The sequence below is a fragment of the Plecotus auritus genome (genome assembly GCF_963455305.1).
Source record: "Plecotus auritus genome assembly, chromosome: 11".
NCBI classification, from domain to species: Eukaryota; Metazoa; Chordata; class Mammalia; order Chiroptera; family Vespertilionidae; genus Plecotus; species Plecotus auritus.
Genome location: NC_137777.1, coordinates 38,514,971 through 38,539,416, shown reverse-complemented (window position 1 = coordinate 38,539,416; position 24,446 = coordinate 38,514,971). Strand labels below are relative to the sequence as shown.

At 41.9% G+C, this 24,446-nt stretch overlaps 1 protein-coding gene across 1 annotated transcript in view; it reads left to right on the top strand.

The window, feature by feature from the left end:
- Positions 1–24,446, top strand: part of CPA6 (carboxypeptidase A6) — a 210,819-nt gene that overhangs the window by 79,553 nt on the left and 106,820 nt on the right. Inside the window, exon 2 of the mRNA XM_080646561.1 lies at positions 9,893–9,968. Coding sequence (XP_080502687.1) covers positions 9,893–9,968 — 76 coding nt within the window. The remainder of the gene's footprint in view (positions 1–9,892; positions 9,969–24,446) is intronic.

Here is a 24,446-nt window from a genome sequence, read left to right as displayed (position 1 = left end):
AGCCGGACATGCCCCTCGCAATCTGGGACCGCTGGCCTGCCTGCCAGCCTGATCACCCCTAACTGCCCTCCCCTGCTGGCCTGGTTGCCCCCAAATGCCCTCCCCTGCCGGCCTGATCTCGCCCCCAGTGGTCCTCCTCTGCTGGCATTATCTCTCCCCCAACTGCCCTCCCTTCCCAGCCTGGTTGCCCCCAACTGCCCTCCCCTGCTGGCCTGATCTCGACCCCAACGGCCCTCCCCTGCCAACCTGATCTCGCCCCCAACTGCCCTCCTCTGCTGGCCAATTTGGTTCTGGTTGGTTGGTTTCTATGCCAGCGTCAAAAGCTCTGCCTCCTAGGCAACTATTGGCTCCCCACAGCACCCAGATTTGATTCTGATTGGTCGGTTCCTATGCCAGTCAGCGTCAAAAGCTCCACCTCCTAGACAGCCATTGGTTCTTCACAGCACCCACATTTGTTTCTGATTGGCCAGTTCCTATGCCAGTCAGCATCTCTGGGCCTATCTCTGGGCCTGATCAGAGAAGCAGGGCTTAACAGCAGCCCCCGTGGAGGCCGGGAGAGAAAGAAAAGCCTGGCTGCTGTCAAAGCTCAGAAAGAAAGAGGGACAGAAAGAGAGAGGAAAGTACTGATCAACAGCTGCCACTGAGGCTGCAAATCAGACCCTGCCTCTTTCTCTGGGTCTCAGCCCCCTGGGCAGTCAGTTCTGGGTCCCCCGGGCAACCAAGCGCTGACTGAAGGACTTCTGGGTTAGTCAGCCTTTGGTCGTGACTGGTTGTTACAACCCTGGCCTTTTATATATTAGACTAGAGGCCCAGTGCACAAAATTCATGCACGGGGTGGGTGTCCCTCAGCCCAGCCTACACCATCTCCAATCTGGGACCCCTCGAGGGATGTCCGACTGCCCGTTTAGGATTGGGCCTAAACGGGCAGTCGGACATCCCTTTCACAATCTAGGACTGCTGGCTCCCAACTGCTCGCCTGCCTGCCTTCCTGATTGCCCCTAACTGCTTCTGCCTGCCAGCCTGATCACCCCCTAACCACTCCCCTGCCAGCCTGATTGATGCCTAACTGCTCCCCTGCCAGCCTGATTGCCCCTTACTGTCATCCCCTGCAGCCTGATCACCCCTAACTGCCCTCCCCTGAAGGCCTGGTCACCCCTAACTGCCCTGCCATGCAGGCCTGGTCACCCCTAACTGCCCTCCCCTGAAGGCTTGATGGCCCCCAACTGCCCTCCCTTGCAGGCCTGGTCCCTCCCAACTGCTCTCCCCTGCTGGCCATCTTGTGGTGGCCATCTTGTGTCCACATGGGGGCAGCCATCTTTGACCACATGGGGGCAGCCATCTTGTGTGTTGGAGTGATGGTCAATTTGCATATTACTCTTTTATTAGATAGGATTCTACATAATTTATAAAACATTTATCACATACTACCTTATATTACAATCCTATATAATAAAAGGCTAATAGTAAATAGACCGAACAGTGGAACAACCAGAACAACTGAACCTGTCACTATGACGTGCACTGACCACTAGGGGGTGTGTGCGGAGCATAGCAGGCATCGGCTGTGGTGGGATGGTGGAGCAGGGGAACAGGGGTGCCAGACCAAGGTGGGGCACTGGTCGCTGTCATCAGGGTGAGCTTCTGGTGGTTACTGAAAATTCTTTGTTCCCGTGTGCCATGGTCCCACCCAACACTTGCACCTGCTTCCAGCACCAGCCCTGCTCACATCCACACTCACTGCCGGTGCCTGGTGCCAGTCCTGATCACTCAGCACCATCAGTGGGTGCAAGCAATGGCTGCTGGCCCTAATTGCCCCTGAGGGCTTCTCTACCTCCTCCTGCTCCTGAGGGGTGATCAGGGCAGAAGCCACCCCTTGCACCCACTGCTGGTGCTGGCCTCAATCACTCTGTGCCATCAGCCAGTGTAAGTGGAACAAACGCCATCAGCGTGTGGGAGTAGCGGCGGAGACAGGAGTGGGCTGCCGGCAGATGGGATGGGGGGGGGGGATTGTGGGGGGGGTCCACAGTGGGAGAGGCTGGGTGGGAGCACAGAGGATGGGCCAAGACCCACCCCTGTGCCTACCACAGCCTCGTGGCCCACAGTTCCTTTCAAGGTGCACAAATTCGTGCATGGGCCCTTAGTAATAATATAAAGTTTTAACTATGTTTCATGTACTGAACTAGATTATACATCTTTGAAAGGTGGTCCCTTATGCTTTGTAACTCCTTTCCTTTTTCTTCCTGACTAGCAACTTGCTATATAGGTATCTTTCAAATGAATGGTTTGTTCTTCATTTCTTGGATTGAATCCTATTCTTTTTTTTTTTTTTAATATATTTTATTAATTTTATACAGAGAGGAAGAGAGAGGAGAGGGAGAGAGAGTTAGAAACATCGATGAGAGAGAAACATCGATCAGCTGCCTCCTGCACACCTCCTACTGGGGATGTGCCCGCAACCAAGGTACGTGCCCTTGACCAGAATCGAACCCAGGACCTTTCAGTCCGCAGGCCGATGCTCTATCCACTGAGCCAAACCGGTTTCGGCGAATCCTATTCTTAAATACTACAAGAAAGGACTGAATTTAAGTATCATATAATGATTTCACACAATATATTTCAAGTCCTTGAGACATAGTTAAGAAATTAATTTAAAGGCAGTGTTACATTTTATTGCTTTTTCCTTCCTGGCTTGTGCTAATGGGATAAGAGGAAGTTCTCAAACCTTACAATGGAAGTCAACTTCAGAAATTTAAAGATCGTTGTTTGTTTGGTTGGTTGCAGTTTACAAAAAACAACAACAATAAAAAATAAACCACATACAGAAGAAAAAACAATTTCAATTCAACTCAGCAAAAATCTATTGATCACCCATTACATGTGAGATTTCATGGTAGGTGTTCAACCTCTTAAGAAAATTTCTCTTAAGGACATCATTAAGGCTTAGGAGGACTGTTTTTCTTTTCTCTGCTGTTAAAATAGTTGCAGCAACCAAAGTTGGGGGGGAAGAGAGCGGGGGGAGAAAGTCATCACTTCTGCCTAACTTTAACCCAAGAGTGAAGTCTAAATCTTCATGTCCTAAGCTAACTGCCACAGGGAGCTTCTTCGTGTTCTGAGTTCTTTATTTTGCGACTATACACCATAACCAAAGAGGGGGAAATCCATTTATCTCTGGAGTGTTCTCTGCCAAGTGGTCTCTTATTTATTGCTTTTTAAGGAAATTTTTCATGTACATCAAAACGCAATCTTTCAACAAAGGAAATGCACCTCTGAGACCCAAGCACTTTATAATATAGAATCGACATGCAAACATTATTTTTTTCTGGATTACCTAATGAGTTTCTTGGTGCTTGGGCAAGAGATTTTTATTTTTTAAGTGAAATCCTATTATTAACTCTTCCATGCGATACAAGGCTTTCAGAAAATTCAGCAAATATTTTAAACGGTCCACTTTTCTTGAGAATATGAGATGCATTTAGCTATTGAGCAGTCTAAATCTTCCTTCTGAAAGCACACACAGTTTTTCTAAGCACTATCAAAATTAGGGGGGTGTTTTAGAGAAAGATATTCAAGGAAAGAAAGAAGGCCAGTGTGTATTTTCCCACCTGTGAAGACTTAGATTAAACAATAAATTTATTTATTCCATTGCTTTTCCTTATTCCTTAAAAATAGACAAAGCAAAATTACTGTTATTGTGCAGGGTAATTTTGGTTACATGTAGGAGACAACCTGACTCAAACTGATCTACACAATAAAGAAATTTTTATATTAAATAACTAAGTCCAGAGGCAGGAAGGAGAGGCTTAAAGCCTGGTTAATTCAACAAAACCACTGAAAACATGGTTTTTTTCCCTGTCCATTCATCAGTTATAGAATCTGCCTTACCCTGAAGCTCACTCCTTTCATGACTAATGGCTGCCCAGGTGAGGGTTATACATACAGGGTTACACATTTCCTTATTCATGTTCAACAAGAGCGTGAATCTTTTTACCCCCAGCCATGGAGTAATAATTCTTCCCTTAAATCTGATTGGGCCAATTTATAACATATGTTCATCTCCATATTAACACAATTTACTGGAGATATCTAAGCTCTGATTGTCTAATAAAGATTTATTCCTAACTAGAGGCCCCTCAGGCCTGGCCTGTGCCCTCTCGCTATCCGGGACCCCTCGGGGGATGTTGGAGAGCTGGTTTCGGCCCAATCCCTGCAGGCCAGGCCAAAGGACCCCACCGGTGCATGAATCTGTGCACTGGGTCTCTAGTATGCATATAAGATCTTTGGTTAATCTCTTCCCTCCCTCCCCACTCCCCCCTTCCCTCTAAGATTCATCAGTCTGTTCCATGTTTCCATGCCTATCATTTCTGCTCCTGCATTGAGCATCTGCCCCCTGGTGATAAGTGCATGTCATAGCTACCGGCTGGTCAGACAGTCACTTAGGCTTTTATATATATAGATGTGGGGATGGAGGGACTATCAGAGCAAATCAGTCCTGTTAGGGCTTATGAAGGGGAAATGGAGGCGCAGCCCAAAGCAGCCACTACAGCCATCTAATCTGATTCCTTGTGAAGGCCAAGAAATGTAGAAATTCCTTTCCAGATCCAGCTAAATTGTGTCTTTAGAAGTATTGAAAAACTGAGCATGTGCAGCTTGTGCCCACAGCAAGAACATCTATGCAGGACTTTCTTTGACATTATTTTCCCATTTTATTTCATTTATTTATTTATATTTTTATTGATTTCAGAGAGGAAGGGAGGTGGGGAGAGAGAGAGAAACATCAATGATGAGAGAAATTCATTGATTGGCTGCCTCCTGCATGCCCCGTGCTGGGGATCAAGCACGCAACCCAGGCATGTGCCCTTGACAGGAATCAAACCTGGGACCGTTCAGTCCGCAGGCCAGACACTCTATTCACTGAGCCAAACCAGCTAGGGCTTTCCCATTGTATTTTATGTAAAGTGTCCTATATCCTCAATTGCTATTGTAGGAAATAATGAGTGTCTAATACATGTGTTTCTCAGATGCCAAAGTGCTGCCTGAGAAGGGAAGAAATAATAAGTGCCAAATCAGGAAGCTGATCAATAATGAGATTTAAATACCTATAAAAAGGTCAAGAAACAAAAACACCAGCAGCAACAAAAAAGGTGAAATATATCCCTAGGAAAATCATGTTTTATTGCTTCTGATGTTCACAGTGAAACCCACTTGGAGAAGCATCTGCTTTTAGCGCTTTAATTTCTAAAGGATGAGACAAATCGTTTCCTGTAGAGGTAATGACAATAGTTATTGATAGACTATTAGGTGGGCATTTCCCAGACTCTATCATTGGGAATATGATGGTAAACTCACCACAGGCAGGAACTGCTATATCCCTACCACCTGCCACCATGCCTGGCACTTAACGTGACCTTAATAAATGTGGCCAAATGGAATAATTTTCACCAAAACCTTAAGCAACAATGTATTGGGGTCCCCCCCCCCCCATTGTAAGGATTATGAATCAATGGCTCTAAATAGTTCAGCAATTTAGCCCAGGGCATATAGCAAGTGGTGGAACCTAGATTAGAATCCAGCCTTGCTCTATTTCTTCCCTAAAGTGAAGAAAAAAAAAATGGATCAGGGAAGATAAATCCAGTCATTCAAAGATATGAGTGAAAAACTGAAGTATCTGAAGTCTGAGTGGTCTTAGTAATAGTGCATTTGTTAAGTTTGAAAAGGCATGCATGAGATGATAGATGTTGATGCTAAAGAAACATGAGGAAGACTGGGGACTGTTTCCAAACCAGGGCAATGTGTCAAATGCCTACATTCCATGCTTGAGACTTTTGCAGTTACAGTAACTTGGCTATTACCTGTATCTATGGCCACTGCTCCTGATAATGCACTCACTGTGTTTTGTTGTTGTTTGTTTTTATGTCTCAAGTGCAAAGTCCCAAAGGCAGGATCTGACTAGATCAGCTGTCAGTCATCGTCCAGTGGAATGAACCCAACTGGGAAGGATTCAGTTGTCATCCCACCTTATGGCCCATTGACTGCCTTTAAGTCAGGTGTCAAATTAGCTGTGGTCCCGAGAGTGTGTGCATGTGTCAATGAGAGGAAAAGTCTAGAGGGAATCACAAGGAACTATTATCGAGGCTCTGAGGGGAGGATGGAAGGTCAAGGTTGGAAGAGACCTGGGAGGGGAACTTTATTATTTCATATCCTCTGTAATGCTTTGATTTTTACAAGCCTGGGTTCATAAACTAGAGAAATTTAGAGATTAATCGTGGGATCCATTGTGAAGTGTCTTGCCGGGAGCCAGAACAAAACTCTGGAACTTCGCATCCATGTCTTTCAAAAGGAGGCTGAGGAGGACTCCCTGGTTGCCCATAAAACAGATGTTCTTCCATAGGTGTCCCAGTAAACATGGTAGTCATCAAACTCAAGCAGCATAAAAAGAAAAGGCGAGCGGGGCTCATCCCTCCGACCAGGACACTGAGGCTCAGACAGACTGTAAAACGTTAGAGATGGTGTTCTCTTGCCAAATTCTTTTCTCTGGATGCATACATTCTTATTACACACTTTTTAAATCGATTTCATTTACTTAAGATGATCTCATCCGTGTGGTTGCTGCTGTACATAACAATAATCTAACATGAAACAAAACTTGATGTTAGCATTATGGCAATACGATCTCATCTGTCCTGTAAGGCAAGGGGACAAAATCTAAGTATATAATGAATAACTACATATACATAATTACCTGGAGCAGCCGTGGGCAAACTACGGCCCGTGGGCAAACTACGGCCCGCGGGCCGGATCCGGCTGTTCTGATTCTCTTGCTCTCCCCTCCGCTCCTTTACTTTGAATTTATATTAGTTCACACAAACACTCCATCCATGCTTTTGTTCCAGCCCTCCGGTCCAGTTTAAGAACCCATTGTGGCCCTCGAGTCAAAAAGTTTGCCCACCCCTGAGGAGGTTACTTATACTGCCTCTATGCTACATCCTTAAACTGTAATTAAAAACACCTGTTCCGTTTTTCCTCTTGACAACTTTATATAGGCTGAGTTAGAAATATCTAGTTTACAAACACATGTACAAATGAGCAGCTGGTCTCTAACCTCAATCACATTCAGACCTTTGGTTTCCTCATCTTAATTCCAAAGGGTAGTTAAGGGGTTTTAAATTGATGTTGCCACCTAGCGGTCGAAAACGGATAAATTAGCCTCTCAGTTCACCTTCTTTGATACTCGCTCACAGCTGGTTTTTCTAAGTTCCAGGCGCTATTTCACTACCTGAAACCCATTTGTAGTACTGAATTATCATTCACTTTCAAAATGGCTAGCTATCAGATCTAGAGAGAGTAAGCTTTCCTTTGGTGTGACAAATGGGGCAGTTGGGGGTCATTGGGTTTTACATGCTAAATAAAGAGCTTTTGTTGGTTTTTGGTTACTGGTTAGTCTACCCCTATAATTTATTGGCTTGTAAAAAAGTAAGACATTTTATGGATTTTCCTAAATAGCTTTCCTTATTCTCTGTTCTTTGATAAGTAATCAAACAGTAATAAACACATTTCTCCAGTTGCACCTGAGAATTTCTACAAGCTGAGATGAAGTGATTTTTTTTTTTTAATTGAATGATAAAGCTGGGTTTCAGCAATCACTTTCAGGGTTAAGTTTTTTTTTAATCTTCTCACGGTTGTAAAGTGGCTACAGATTGCTTTCTTTGCATTCTTGGGGAGCTGACAGGGCCCAATGGAGGTATTTCCAGCAGGATGTCAAGTGATCCATCCCTCAAAAACAACCATATCACCCAGCAAAGGTGTCTTTCTCAGCCAAGAATCATATTGGTCAGGTAGGAGAGGCCAGGATCTGATGAAGCCAGGGCAAGCAAAGGTCAATGCATTGTGTACCAGAAAAGATGTAATAACATTTCAATTCTAAAGGTCAGATTTGGAGTTGTATTAGAGTGACTTGATGAATTTTTCTTTACTTCTACTTCCTTGTATTCTTCTCAGAAAAAGATACTAAAAGGTTTTTTTTCTGTGACTTTGAGGAAACAAAAGCTACAAAGCCAGATGAGGGTATTGGTGCCTAACCATAATAAATTATCATGAGCAAGCCGAGGACCTTTTAATTCATAGGCCTAATGAAGGTATAACAGGATCATTTGAAATAACAAAGCTAAAATGATTAGAAATGAACACACAGCCCTAAAGAACCATCATTCAGCCCTGGTGGGTTGGAGCGTCGTCTGTGCTCCAAGGGTAGTGGGTTCTATTTCTGGTCAGGGCACATACCTAGGTTGCAGATTCATTCCCTGATTGAAGTTCGTATGGGAGGTAACCAATCGATGTTTCTCTCTTTCTCTCTCTCTCAAATCAATAAAATGAATAAGTTATAATTAAAAATGTTTTTAAAAAAAGAATCATCATCCAGCAAATCTGGAAGGTCCCTAATGCCCTCCCTATTAATCTTACCTCACCTTGGAAACTGTTGTTCATCTAAGTAAAACCATGGGAAGCATGCAAATTCCATCCTGATTCTGGCACATCTGTCAGGCTGGAGATGGGAGATGGAAGTTGTGGGTGAACTGCCAGAGTTTTTGTTTTGTGCTTTATATATATGGTCTTCATGATGTTCTACTTTATCTTCAGTCATTATAAAATGCCATGAGGGGGAGTTATGAAAAATATTCCTTCCTGTGTACTTTATTTAGTTTTACCTACTAGTAGCTCTGGAAGCCAAGAATTCTCAATGATCGCCTTTGTGCCAAATCCATTAATAAATATTTAATGTGTCTACTCTGTGCAAAACACGGTGACAGTTGAGATTTTAATACAATAGAGTTGCGCTTCCCAACCTGTCCTCATCATGACATATACAAAATGATAATACCTGTCTGGCACACCTGAGGGACAGGTCACCACCACAAACAACTCCCTGACAAATAGATGACCCCTCCAGTCTTAGTCAATTTACAGAAAAACTCTCAGAGAGTATCCAAATATAATTTCAACTGTGGTATCATTTTAATGGCTGTAAAAATTGTTTTAAAATTGTTTCCACTTTAACAACTTTACAGTCATCAGTGTTGCATGGAACACATGTAAACAATTTAGTGGCCCTCCAGTTGGGTCCCACAGACCAGTTGGGAAGCTCTGTACTAGAGAGTTAAGATGCCCCATAGAGATGGGCTTATCTTTACTGTTCTCAGTATGGGAAGAATCCAAACCAGGAATGGTCATATGTATGGATTCCATATCCTCTCATCAAAGGATATGGAATCCATAATTCCTTTCCAGCATTAAGTTTTATTTAAAAAGTGTTTTTTCTTCTATCATTAACAATTTTCTTTCTTGGTGTCTGTTCTGGGGCAGTGGTCGGCAAACTCATTAGTCAACAGAGCCAAATGTCAACAGTACAACGATTGAAATTTCTTTTGAGAGCCAAATTTTTTAAACTTCTTCAAACGCCACTTCTTCAAAATAGACTCGCCCAGGCTGTGGTATTTTGTGGAAGAGCCACACTCAAGGGGCCAAAGAGCCACATGTGGCTCGCGAGCTGCAGTTTGCCGACCACGGTTCTGGGGTATTCAGGAGAGTTCTTGTCCTTATTGCCATTCTTCCTGTGTTTTGGCCTTTCTCTGCTTAAGTGTGAGTTTGTAATCTTCAAAAGCTGATGAAAACAACAAATGTTTTTAAGACAGACCAAAAAAGATCAAGGAATCAGAGAGTAACAAGAACTGGATAAAATACCTCTTGTCAAGCCCAAAGTTTTGCTGTTTTCCTTCCTAAAGGCAGAGGCAGTTTTGTTTTTGTTTTTGTTTGTTATTGTTTTTTTAAGTAAAAAGATAGAGATGGTTAAATCTTTATTTTTTAAAGGTAAATATCACCATTTTCCCCTTTCTTACAGTGATAAGGTGATAAGACTTATCCCCAATACAGAAGAGGAAGCGTATGCATTGAAGAAAATATGCCACCAGCTTAAGGTAAGAGAGTGGCCACTCACTTATCATTTTGCTTGCAATGTATTTGCAGCGCTTTGCTGACTGGAGTTGAATAGTAGGAATTAATTAACCATGGGAATAAAATTTTAAGAGAACTTGAAAGAGCTTTTAAAGGGTAATTAAGATTATTAAAATACTATCATATATCTGACCCATTATCTATTTACTAGTTCATTTATTTATTTTTCATCTCCCTTAGCAGGATGTAAGATTCATGAGAGAGTTTGTGTAGGTCTCTTCATCGCTATATTCTCAGTCAGTCTCTGGAATATCCTAGAAGCTCAGTCAATGGTTTGTTGTTTAATGCATGAGTGAAGTTAGTTTATACACTTCCAGAGCTACACTTTTCCCTCTTGAAATCTTCCTGCTGATCATTAGAACTTCAGGCAGAAGTGAGATGAAGAAAATAAAAGCTAGAAATTGAAGTTAATAATTTTGCTATGTTTCAGTGGATTTGATAAGAGAATTCTGTTGGCAAAAGTTGAAGGGCTCTGCTTATTCAATCTTTGATGGATTTTATGGATTTTAAAGTTAGAGAGTTTCTCATTCCCTATTACTGCATCTAACTGAGTGTTAGCTTTAGCTAAATACTTACGATGAGAAGTGTGGTGATGGGCTCTTTTCCATGCCTACCTTGCAAGAAGTGAGCCCATAAAACGTGGTGGTTTGGGCTCATTTTCATGGAGAGCAAAGCGGATTACAAAGGAAGCCTATTAATATCTTCAATATGGAATAGAAGAACATGTGTCCTATATGACCGGAGTATAATCCTACCTGGATGGTACCTGGGGAAGGTGTTAGGGGATGAGGAATAACGGAGGAGTGATAGACTCAGGGGCTTCTGGAAACATTTGTAATTATCAAACTTTTGGTCTTCTATTTTTGGTTTGATTTTTTTCTCTTGGACATCTTCCCTTTACATATTGAATTTATTTGCAAATGTAGTTTTAAACTTTTATTTTATTGATTTTCTTTCTTCCTCTTCCTCTCCAGCCCCTATCCATGAAATGTTCCGTTTAAGGTTGGTGTCTCATCATAAGGAGGTAGGATGCAGGAGCTTATCCTCAGATTGTTATGGTTTTATCCAATTCCAGAGAGACTGTGTTTGCTGGGCCTCTCCCAGACCACTGTAGCCTTCTCAATAGCAATATCTGAACACTTTTGAAACAATCTACCAAAGCCTCAAAAGTTGTAAAGAAGCAAAGCCAGTTTCAAGTAGAAGTTTCCGTCTCCATTGCAGTTGTGTTTTGAATACAACACTGGAAAAACTAAATAGCCACTTTATACCTTGGGTTCTAGTATTTCAGGGAACAAATATTGGGAAAAAATCATTAGGATTTTCCCCCAATTCACATGGGGGAAATTCACAAAACTATGAAAATAAAATTGCATCGTTATATATGTGATCACTTACCATTATCAAAAACAATAACATTGCATCAATGATGACTGTGAGGGTTACTTATAAATGCTTGTAAATCACAGTAAATGGAACTAAAAGATGTTGAATAAAGCTAGGACTGTGGACACTGATGATAATGCATTTATACTGGACCCCTTTTATGAACACACTTAAAAAACATTCCTGCATATTGTATTCATTTGGTTCTGAAGGAAAGGTAATAAACAGAGGTTGGGGAGGAAATGGCTTGGTTGTGGAGGAGCTTAGATGACACTGAGGGGAGGAAAGGGGGCTGGTGAGGAAGAGGGGAACAGAGTGAAGGGAGAAAGGGAGTAGATATTAGAATGTCAGTGATATTCCAGGGATTCCACCCCATGGAGAGTTACATCTGGAGTTATACCCAGTCCCTCTTAGTCACTAGGTGCCCTCTCAGTGCCAACTGCTTCCTGTAGATTGCCTCATTTTAACAACTCTATGATGTGGGTACCATTATTATTGCTATTTTACACATGAAGAAACTGGGAGAGACAGAAATTAAGTAACTTGTCCCAGGTCACAGTGTGGAATCAGAACACACATATCTGGACAGGGCCAAGCCCTCTAGAACCCAAGTGAGGCCACCTCTTGCCTCTAGTCTGTTTACTCTGACCATCTTCACAATGGAAGGCTGAAAGCCAAATGTGCTGGGCAGTGGAGCTTAGACTCGGTGTGATCATTATCATGTGTTCATTTACTTTATCCCTGAGTCACCTACACCACTCCCAGCACCCAGCTTCAGTAATTTTCAGGAAAACTCTCACACCTTAGCCTATCGTCCTATTTGCAGCTGTGACTTATTATCACAAAGGGATACAAAGCAGGATCAGCAAAGAAAAGAGGCACAAGGGTTGAAGCCCAGGACAAACTAGGCTCAAGCTTCCAAGAAGTATCTCTTAGTAGAGTCACACGGGATGTTCTTAATCACCATGAGTTGTGATAACACATGTGAAATGTTGTCTGCCAGGGAAGCTCATTAGAGACCTAGGGCCCAGGGTTTTCACTGGGGCCTTGCCATGTAGGCCCCGCTGCCTAACACATACCAAAGTTCCAGACTCTCGGAGAGAAAGCAGGTGTTCAGCATGAACCATGTTGTTTGCACACACAATTCAGGCACTGTTAGCCACTCTTCCCAGTTAGGGTGGTGCTGTGGTCGGCAAACTGCGGCTCGCGAGCCACATGCGGCTCTTTGGCCCCTTGAGTGTGGCTCTTCCACAAAATACCACGGCCCGGGCGAGTCTATTTTGAAGAAGTGGCGTTAGAAGAAGTTTACGTTTAAAAAAATTTGGCTCTCCAAAGAAATTTCCATCATTGTACTGTTGATATTTGGCTCTGTTGACTAATGCGTTTGCCGACCACTGGGGTGGTGGAAACCCTCCCAAGATCTAGGTTCCCGGATGCCAGCTAAGAGCCCATCTTGCAATCAGGCCTTTCTGAGGATAGTGGTTTCATGCCTGTTCTGGCAACTCTTCTCTGCACATTTCTTCTGTTCCTTGAAGAAATAGTTTTATTGGGCTGAAGTTTGAGGTGTTGCACTAAAGTAAGTTGCTATCTAAAAGCGTCATGTTAACTTGCTGGCATTTTATGTAAATGATTTCATCGAGTGATTCACTCACACTAAGCGCAGGTGTTTTGGCCAGGCAGAGAAAGGGCCTGCAGAGGAGGAGAATGTGACTGCCTGTCATCCTATGCCCGTGGAGCAGATGGGCAGAGTTGGGGCCATTGTTGACAGTTCCTTTGCACACCTGTGCACTGCCTCCCAGGGGATGGGAGGAGGATTTGCCAGGAAGCTTTTAGTTGCCTTATTTCCCTGAAGCACAGTGTGGTAGACAGAATTCTAAGATGGCCCCCAGATTTCTTCCCACTGGTCTGCACACCCTGTATAATCCCTCCTCTGAGTGTGGGCGGGAACTGTGGGTAGGATGGGGCAGTCATTCCCATGATATATTGTGTTATGTGGCAGAAGGAAGAGTACCTGGGATAAGCCTGACCTGATTAGGTGAGCCCTTTAAAAGCAGAGAGTTTTCTCCAGCTGTTCACAGAGAAAGAAATCAGAGAAGTGCTCCTACTGGTCTCAAAGAAGATCAAACTGGTATGTTGTGAAATGTCCTTGAGAGCCACACCATCCGAAATACCCATGGGCTCTAGAAGGTGAGGGTCACCCCAGCTGATAGACAGCAAGGAAATGGAGATGTCAGTCCTGCAACCACAAGGAACTATGTTCTGTCTTCACCAGATGCCTCTGAGGTCCAGATTAAATCACAGCCCAGCTGGCCCCTTGAGTTTAGCCCATTGAGACCCTGAAGAAAAAAATCCAGCCAGCTTTGCCTGCACTTCTCACCTACAGAACTGTAAGACGATAAATGGTTAAGTCTCTGGGCAGCAATAGAAAACTAACACACACAGAAAGGTAACAACCCTGCATCTTGGCCTTCGGTGGCTCTTATTTAATAGCATACATGAGTGCTTTGAATTCTCTGATTTCCCTGGCCAGCACCAAGGAGCTCTGGAAAAGTGAAAAGTGATTAGACTACATGCTTAGGCTGTAAATTCACAGCATCTTCTCTGAAACATGAACAAATGCAAAATGTATGTGCAATATCAAACAGACTCTGAGAAGGTACAGTCAAAGCATAGCTAAATTGATGTGGAAACTGTTACAAAGCTGGTTACTTTCCTAATTAAATTGTATGGTTTTGCTGAAGAATTAAAACAAGAAAGTTAAACAGAAAACCATGCCCCAGAGAATTAGATTGAGAAAGCACCAGTCAATTAAATTGTTGATGAAGAGCATAGCCATGATTTAAATGAAGTTGTGATGGAAGGGGGACAGTTTGCAGGTGAACACAATGAGAGACGGAGCACCATGTTCTGCCCACATCTCTTCACAAATTCTTTGTGCTCTGAAGGATAGAAATGGCTTTATGTAAGGTCACAGAACAAGCTCCTGTTATAGAATTGACACATCCTTTGTTGAAAGAAAAAATAATGATGCTTCGGTTTCCAGTTTTCTCACCAGAGAGCTATATGATATTAAAAAAAAAAAAAAAACAAAAAAACTGGACTGTGTCCAAAAGTTTGTCACTTTTTACAAACTAAATCATAGCCTCAAAATATTAGCCAGCTTGTCAGGTATCAGAGTGTAAGGTCGAGTCATACAAGGAAGGCTCCCCCCTTCCCCTTTGCTTGGATGTGAAATTTGCTGCTGCCTTTCCCAGGTGTGATCTCCCTCCTCAGCGCCCTGCTGTAATTGACCACTCTCTTCTCTGATCCTCTTTGGTACACTCCCAAGTCATACACCTGGACCTATAGGAGCTTCAAATACCTGTGGTCCCTAGGAGCAAATAAGCTCAAACATCCCACTGGACAATTCAATTGACTAGGAAACGTATGAGGAAGAAGCTAGTGATAGAACTCATGCTGTGGGAGTTACTTGCCCTCATTTTCTTTAGAAACTGATTGAGCTATCATAGCATCTCTTCCTCATGACTGTGGTCGTCAGATTTCTAAGTTGGCCGTCAATATTCTTGGCCCTGGTATACACACACCTTCTCTTGGGTATTTCATCAAACATGAATCTAGTTCCTGCTGTAAAAGGATCTTGCACATGTAAATACGGTCCCAAGTCAGTTGACCTTGGAAGAGAAAGACTATCAGGGTGGGCCTGACCTAATCATGTGAGCCTTTAAAAACTGAGTGTTGTCTCCAGCGGGAGTGGGGATCAAACAGATGGATGCCTGCTGGCCTGGAGGAAATCAAACATCCAGGCAGAGAACTTCCATGTAGCAAGAAATTGTAGGAGGCCTCTAGTTGCTAAGAGCTGTCCCCATTGGACTAGAAGGAAAACAGAGACCTCAGTCCTACAACTACAAGGAAATGAATTTTAGCAGCAACCTGTGAGAATGTAAGAGGATCCTGAGTACCAGATAAGTCCCTAGCATGAGTGGACACTGGATTTTAGCCTGAGCAGAAAATAAAGCCACTTCTGACCTATAGAAATAGTGAAATAGCCGAAACCGGTTTGGCTCAGTGGATAGAGCGTCAGCCTGCAGACTGAAGGGTCCCAGGTTCGATTCCGGTCTAGGGCATGTACCTTGGTTGCGGGCACGTCCCCAGTGGGGGGTGTGCAGGAGGCAGCTGATCGATGTTTCTCTCTCATCGATGTTTCTAACTCTCTATCCCTCTCCCTTCCTCTCTGTAAAAAATCAATAAAATATATTTTTTTAAAAAAGAAAAAAAAAGAAATAGTGAAATAATAAAACTGAGATGCTAAATTTATGGCAACTTAGCAATAAAAATCAAATACTATGGCCTTAAAAAAACACACACCACTGATTCAGTGAGCTACCTGCGGATACACAGAAATATTCTGAATGATAAAAGTAAGAAAAAGACCAAAACTTTGATCTCTCAATATATTTGAGGCAGGCTAAAGGCTTTGTAAAGTAATGAAGCAACATTACTTTTGATTTTGCTGGCATTTTGAAAAAGAGAAAAAGCTGCTTATAATCCAGGCAGACATACAAATGAATTATGGATTAAATTTCAGACATGGCGTGCAGTCTTCTCCTTCTGTATGGAGATTGATAATTAACAAAAACATATTAAGAGAAACAATACAATATGTGTGTGGTGGGGGGATACATTAGAAACATTTCTTCAAAAGTGAAAAAATCCTCTACAGTATTATTATTATTATTATTATTATTATTATTACCTCAGTGGTCTTTTATTTCATTTACTCAAGTAAGTTGACAACATGACCTTGGGCTAATACCATAGTATTTTAGTTTCCTTTCTGTTCATAAGACTGTTCAGGGTTTTGTTTTGTTTAGTTTTTTTTTATTGTTGAGAGTATTACAAATGTTTCTCATTTTCCCCTTTTGCCCCCCTCCACCCAGCTCCTGCCCCACCCCAGGCCTTCACCACTTCAAAGCCTGCTTTGAAACCAGTTTTTAAACTTTAGAAGTAGTCACTCTTATTGGCTGGTAGTAACAGCCATCCTTAAGGTAGTATCTGTAACTGGGCAGTTTGAAAGTCCAGTTCCATCAGAGTCTCTCACAGAAGGTGATCTCAAGTGGGCTCATTCATGCAACTGAATTCATTCATTATTTACTCAGGGGTCACAGCGATCCAAGAGTAAGAGAGAGAAAACTCACAGAGCGCCTTGAACCCAAGTTTGGAACTCATATAACATCACTCCTGTTGCTTTCTACCAGCCAAAGAAAGTCACAGGGCCAGCCCGGATTCAAGGAGTGGAAAAAAAAACAGATTCCAGTTCTATTCACACCTTGCAATCATCTCATCTCTCTTGATGAGATGATTGCAAGGTGTGAATACAGACTTAAGAATTTTTCATTTTTATAACTCACCACACCTCCTATTCCCCACCTCATTCCAACCCCACCCACATATTTGTTTATAGTTTGTTACCAAATCTAGCAGGGAAAATGGCAGCTCGTAACTTCTCTTCTACATTCTTACTGCCACTGCGTTAATTCTGGCCTTGATGGTCTTTAGCCTGAATAGAACCAGTCTCCCACATTGCCTTTCTGTCACCTCACCTATGACTCCTATTTGTTCTTCATACTGGAGCCAAGGTGATCTTTCTGAAATGAAAGTGGGTTCTGCTTTAATGGCTGACATCAAGGCACAAGAATGGAAATGAGTATTAATAACCTAAAGGGATTGACTATCACCATCCAAATGTACTTATTAAAATTTAACTACCTGAGGTCTTGTAAGTTCAAATGTGAGAAGCAGTTAGCATGGTGATTAAGAACAGCATGACCCCTGGCGGTGTACTTCCTGCGTTCATATCTAGACTCTTCCATGTCTGCGTGGTACAAGTATCTGTGAATGACCTAATTGCTCTATGCTTCCTAATTGCTCTACTTCCTAATCTGCAAAGTAGAGAAGTATAGAAGAGTTGATCTTCCCATTTGTGCTAACCTGTAGCTTGGAACATATATATTTACACTGTAGCTATTTGATCACATGTTGTGTCTCTCTTACTAGTCTGAGAACCGCCTGAGAGTAAAGGCTGCTTACCATTCTTCTTTGGGTAGGATCTATACCTGATTCATGTTTGTTTCCCTGGTGCTTGACTGTAGTAGGTATTCAACAAATCTTGAATAAATGAACAAATGTAATTCATTTATCTAACTACTTGCCTATGATTAAAATATATAAAACTCTAACTTGGGTTCTAATAAAAAACATGTATGACAATAAATTTTCAACAAGATCAAAAAAGCAAAATCAAGGTAGGAATTCGAATCATTGTAGAATGATGTGTTAATGGAGTATCAAAAGTGTGAGGTGGGGAAAATTATCTCTCTCTTCAATTACTAAGGAAGTTTATGAGGGAAGTAGTATTTGTGTAAGAACTTAATGATAGATATGTTTCTTGAGAAAACTGTCTCTAAGATCTGCAATTTTCTGTGAAAGCCTCACATAATTTTAAGATTGTCCCTTCCAGTGTTGACGGACTCAATGAATACAATAATGCTAATTACCAGAATATTTTAATTTGAAAATCAGAGCTCAGGTGTTTTGTCTAAAAGTCAATTTGTTGTTCTGTATAATCAGAAATGTCTTTATTTCTTTATGTCTTACACATACTACTTGATTAACAAACACGTTTCTTGCTTATAACCTAAAAACAGCTACTAGGGATGCCAATGTGACAATTTTCTGTGCCCTAAAAAAATATTCAGGGCAGCTTTTGCATATTCATCAGCCAAAACCACAAAGACTTTGCTTGATTAAAGGCGTTTCCTGTTTTCTACCATTTTGTTTGTCTAGCTGTATAAATGTGGAGTGATTAAAATCCCCATGGTCCCACAAATGTGCTTCTGAGACCTCTTCCTGATCATTGCATTTGCTTTGAGGCTATCTGATCATGAGTGTTCTATTCATTCACATTTTGGTCACATTTTGAAAATGGACTGATCTGGGCTAAGAATCAGTATCATATTCTTGAGAGAGAGGAAAGGAGAAGGTATTGACTATGGAACGTTATCTAGCAGTGTGAAGACATTGACTCAAGGTAGACACTGGTGATCTTTGAGAGGTGGTATCACAAGCCTCGATTGTTCACTCCCTTAGAGGGATGATGTTGGGAGCACAGGCAGGAGATGCCTCTGTGTTAAGGGACCAGGATGATCTGTTGGTGATAGTGTGATAGGTGATACACCAAGGGAGGGAGCCTTGGACTCTCAAGCAAGGAGTGAATGGATGGAGGGTAAACAGCGAAAGGGCAGGATGTAATCTTCTCCTCTCATTTAATAGTTCCATCTCTCCCTGGCCTAAAGCTCCAGCCACCCTGTCCAGAGCCCAGCTTAGAGTAGTAAACCCATGGGTTTAGTCAACAAATTATAGTGAGCAGTAAGATCAGTCAAGGTCTAGTCAAGAGGCAGACACCACTAATTTGAACAGCAACCTTTTAATGTAAAGTAGTATTAATTAGTAAGTGGTAACTAACTACTAAAAGGCATGAAAGAAGAAATGCAAATGCAGAGAGCAGCTGCTACCTCGGAAATGAGGAAGGGAATAGGAGGAGGAGATTAAGAACTTGGTAGAACTTCTTCCCCTCCCCCACAGCTCCATGGCTGAGATTCAGGCCTCCAGAGCCAGTGGCCCCCGGAATGGTGGAGAAATTTGCTGGGGCACCAGCAGGCTAGAGCTGGTCCAATCATCTATTGAAGGACACTTTGGTTGTTTCCTTATCTTAGCCACCGTGAATAATGCTGCGATGAGCATAGAGGTACATATATCTTGATGAATAAATGTTTTCAAATTTGGGTAGAAGGGTTGCTCAGTCATATGGTAACACTGTTCTTAATTTTTGAGGAACCTACAGGAGAAGTTTTACCTAAAATTTTTATCTTGTTTAAAAAGACTTTTGCTGAAATCACAGACATACCTCAGAGATATTGTGGTTGGGTTCCAGACCACTATAAAAAAGCAAGTTATAATATTTTGGTTGATGGAGGGTCTTGCCTTCAATTTGTAAAAAAAAAAAAAAAAAAAAAAACACAAAACAAAACACATCTGTGAATCACAATAAAGCAAAGCCCAATAAAATGAGGTACGCCATACTTGGTGGTCAGCTGAGAATAAGCAAGGACACTGGGCAAGTAGGTGGGCCAAAGTGGAACGTCCAGATGGAGGGAGCTGGGAGCATGCCACCGGCAAACAGGACTCACTTCACAATTTTGTCCAAAAGTGGTATGGCCCTGGGCAGTCGGTCATCTCTCCTGCCACCTCCAGCAACCTGCCCTGCTTTTTTATTTCTTAATAATGTGTTTAAATCATCTGAGCCTGTTTTAGAAAAAAAAAATATTTTTCTAATATAAATATGTGACTGATGAAGAAGGTGCTGAGAGATTAGGGAAGAAATAGTGATAATGAGCATGATATTTCTATTTTAACAAGTATTGACAGATTACAAAGAAAACACAACATTGTTCTTAGAATAACAAAATCTGTTAGGGTCACCCAATTTCTTTCAGGGGAGTAAGAGCCATTATGGGTCAAAAGAGCAATTGATCAAGGTTGATCAAGATGAGTGATGCACAGTATACAAAATGTTTATTGTCACAGGACTTGGGATATTACCTAGAGTAAGTTATTCCTTAAGAACTGGTACAAATAAGGTCTATATCATACAACCATAAATGGTTTAAATCTCAGATGAGGGATATGAGAAACATAAGCCATAAAAATTAATTCTCTGACCAGTGATATTTAGCTTTTTTTTTTTTTCATCAACCTATGAATGATGGTCTCTAAAGAGTGTCCATGAAGCCAAAAGATGGAATCAATGGATAAGGAGGGAGCAGTTATTTAAGGGGATTATCATGGAAATTCCTGGTAACTAATTAAACAGCAGAGGGTTCTGAAATACAGAAATTAAAGTTATAAGGAAAAATGCAGAGTAATGCCTATAAATTTTCAGACTGTACGCCACACAGAAGGGAAAATCAAAGATCACAGTACAACGTGAGCTTGCAATGAACAAATGGAGTCACACATCTGTAAGTTGTGTGTCTGTTCGGATGTAAGGACTCTGGGCTTTCAGAGATTCCTGGAGTGACCTACAGTGTGGCCAACTGTTAGTTATGCAACAAAATCTGTCTTCTCTTCTTCCTGAGCACCCTCTTCCAACCTCCCTTAGAGTTAGTTGTAGCCACGCAACACAGCATAGCCAAAGTCACGTGGGCCATTTCTGGGCCAATATGTTAAAGAAAAAAAGCTTGCCCTCCGTGTTTTCTTTCTCTTCTCCTGCCTGGACAACAGTAATAACAGAGGATGTAGAAGCCATGGCATAAACAATTTCTGGATCCCTGAATCACCATGGCGAGGAAAGCTGCCCACCCTCTAGAAATACGCACCTTTGTCTGTTATGTGACCAAGGAGTACACTCCTCTTGTATTTGAGTCATTATATTGTATTTGAGCATGGTAGGGAAGGAAAAGTTTTCCTCCTACCCTTCTTCGTTCTTAGCTGAGACCCCTGTAATAAAAGACAGATTAACAAGAGAAAAACAAATCAAAGTTTATTAACATGTATAATTCATGCCTACATGGGAGATATCTAGAGACAAATAAGTAACTTCCCAAGATGGTTTAGAATTCAGACTTAAATGCCATCTTAATGGAGAAAGAAAAGACCGTGTAAACCTCTTACGGGAGAACAAATAATTTTTAGGGAAGAAGAACAGGCCCATAGAAGAACAGATGGGAGGCATGATGGTTTGTGACAAAGCATGCCTGGGTGTGGAGTCAATTTCTAGTCTCCCCTCTGTGATAAGAGTCTGTCTTCCCTGGTTGATGAAACTCCCAGGGAGGGGACTTAGGACAATTGAGTTCCTTTTAGAGGATCTGTCTCTAGGCAGATAAGGGCAGTTCAGAGAAAGCTGCTTACAGCATTTGCTGTTTTTCAGGTGGTACAGCTCAAAATCATCAATATACCAAAGCAGCCTATTTTGAGGTGGCATGTCCTGAACCCCTACTGTCATATTTTGGGGTGACATTCACATGGTACATTAAAGTGCTACCTTAACAAATAAATATGTGGCCTTAGCTTAACAGTTGGGCAGTAGATGGAAGGAAGTTAGATATCACAGCCTGGAAAGAAAAAGATCAGTGTTATGTAGTAACAAAACATATGGTAACATTTGTTAAAAGTATCAGCTGAACATGGAAGCCAAAGAAAGTGTCTCCTGAATCTATAGCTCAAAGGAAAGTAGGTGCAAATACCGAGAATGTTAGCATGTGTTGGTTCTTCACTGCTTACAGAAAGGTATTACAAGAAAGAGCTGAGTTCAGGCAGGAATTAATGAGTTTACAAGCAGAAATGAAAAGGAACTGGGGAATAAAAGAGCAGGAAAACCAGACTGCTTTCTAGGTCTAAACATAAGAAAACAAGACTCAAAAAGGTTTTAAGAAAAAAAAAAAGTCCATTAAGATTTCTCCGGCCCTGACTGGTTTGGCTCAGTGGATAGAGCGTTAGCCTGCGGACTAAAGGGTCCCAGGTTTGATTCCGGTCAAGGGCATGTACCTTGGTTACGGGCACATCTCCAATAGGGGGTGTGCAGGAGGCAGCTGATCGATGTTTCTCTCTCATCGATGTTTCCAACCCTCTATCCCTCTCCCTTCCTCTCTATAAAAAAAATCATTAAAATATATATTTTAAAAAAAAAATATTTCTCCGGTTTGCAGAATGACTTCCATTAAGGAAGTTACTTTTCTACCTTTCCACTCAAACCTACTGTTTCAAATGCCCTCAAAGTGGCTCCTGTCCATTTGGAGAGAGGTGGCAGCGCATGAGGGCCAGGAAGCAAAAAGATGGTAATGAAACAGATTTGAGAATTACACCTAAGGCAGAACTTTGGCTGTGGTTGCTGTCACATGAAAATTCATGGAAGAAAACAGACCAGAAGCCTACCTGGTTTCTGACAGATGGCCCAAAACATCACAGTCCCAAAACCCCACACCCAAAAATATCACTTTGCTAGATAAAACCTTATACAACTATCAGGACCACATATTTGAACAAGCTAGAAAGAGGCTGCAAAAGCGGCCTGTCTCCAAGGAGCCCGTGCTCACCAGTGTTTCAGTGAATCGGGGGCAAAGGAAAACCCCACAGAGAGGAGTAGAGAGAACCCAGAGGGCGGAGCCTGGGTCCAGCCAAAGCCCCTCCTCCGCTGCTCAGAGCGGGGAGTCTTTTTTAATACACAACTTTTTTAAATTTTTAGATTACAGTTGACATACGCTATGTTAGTTTCAGGTATAGTACTTAGTGCTTGCTTACACATTTATGTAACTTATGAAGTGATCGGCCTAGTAAGTCTAGTACCCATCTGAAACCTTACATAGTATTACAATATTATTGGCTATATTCCCTGAGCTCTACATTATATTCCTGTGACTAATTTTAGAACTGGCGGTTTGCATATCTTAATTCCTTTCCATTTTTCACCCAGTCCCCCAACCCCTCCCAGCTGGCTACCATCCGTTCTCTGTATCTATGCGTTTGTTTTTGTTTTGTTCATTTATTTTGTTCTTTATATTCCACATATTAGTGAGCTCATATAGGGTATTTGTCTTTCTCTGGCTGACTTATTTCTCTTAGCACAATACCCTCTAGGTTCATCCAGGTTGTCGCAAATGGTAAGATTTCATTCTTTTTTATGGCGGAGTAATATTTCATTGTAGGTATGTACCACTTCTTCTTTGTCTCTTGGTGGACACTTAGGTTGCTTCCATATCTTGGCTATTGCAAATAACACTGCAATGAACATAGGGGTGCGTATGTATTTTCAAATTACTGATTTGGCTTTCTTTGGATAAATACCCAGAAGTAGAATTGCTGGGTCATACGGCAGCTGTAGTTTTAATTTTTTGAGGAACCTCCATAGTGTTTTCTTCAGTGGCTGCACCAATATACCATGCCCCCCAGGTAGATGTCCTCATTACCTGGGCCAGTGATTGCCCACACTCCCCATTCTTCCCTGTTCAAAGGAGATGTTATTGTGGCTGTCCTGTCTCTGCTCACCATTGCACCTGAGGTAAAGGGAAGTACAGGGGGCAGGTAACCCGCCTTTTAATTTATACATTCCAAAGTATAAGGAGCCACATCTGAACCTATTGAAGAAGACTGTGCTAACTTTGGGGTCCCCTCATGCAGATATCTACCGTGTTTCCCCGAAAATAAGACAGTGTCTTATATTAATTTTTGTCCCCAAAGACACGCTAGGTCTTATTTTCAGGGGATGCCTTATTTTTCCATGAAGAAGAATATGGTACACATTTATTGTTAAATGAAAATAAAGGAAATTTATTATCTGTATACGGTACGGTAGTATGGTAGTTGTCAACACAAACCAGACAAACTGTGAATCCTACAGTATCAAGAATTTACTCATTTATTCAATGACAATCATGTCATCATCTTCTGGAACATCATCATAACAATCCAATTCCTGAATTTCCTGGTGAATTTTTTGTGACTCCATTTCTTTCAGAATCAGTGGACCAAATTTCTCATGTTTAGCAATAGCACTGTCTTTAAATGAGTACTTCTTGTCAAGGTAGCCTGCTCACAGTGCATTTGCAATGCAACTGTCAGTGATTTTCTCCCATGATTTCTTCAACCAAGTCACAACTTCTTGCAGTTTAGGTTTCACAAAGTTTTCACACTGATTTCTCTCCATTCTATTTTCAATGTAGTCATTAATTTCCATGCGCAAATTGTCTTTGAATGGCTTGTTTATTGCAATATCAAGAGTCTGGAGATAGGCCATCATTCCTGCGGGAATCATTATCTGATCTATTTTTCTTTCGTGAAGAAATGTCTTCATGTCTTTAGCACGGTGAGTGCTGGCTGCATCCCAGACTAGCAGACCTCTTTGGCTCCCTCGCATAACAAGCGGCAGCATTAAATCGACCCACTTCCTTATAACTGCTTGTGTGGCCCAGGCTTTTTCAGTTTCAAGAATAAAAACGCCCAAAACA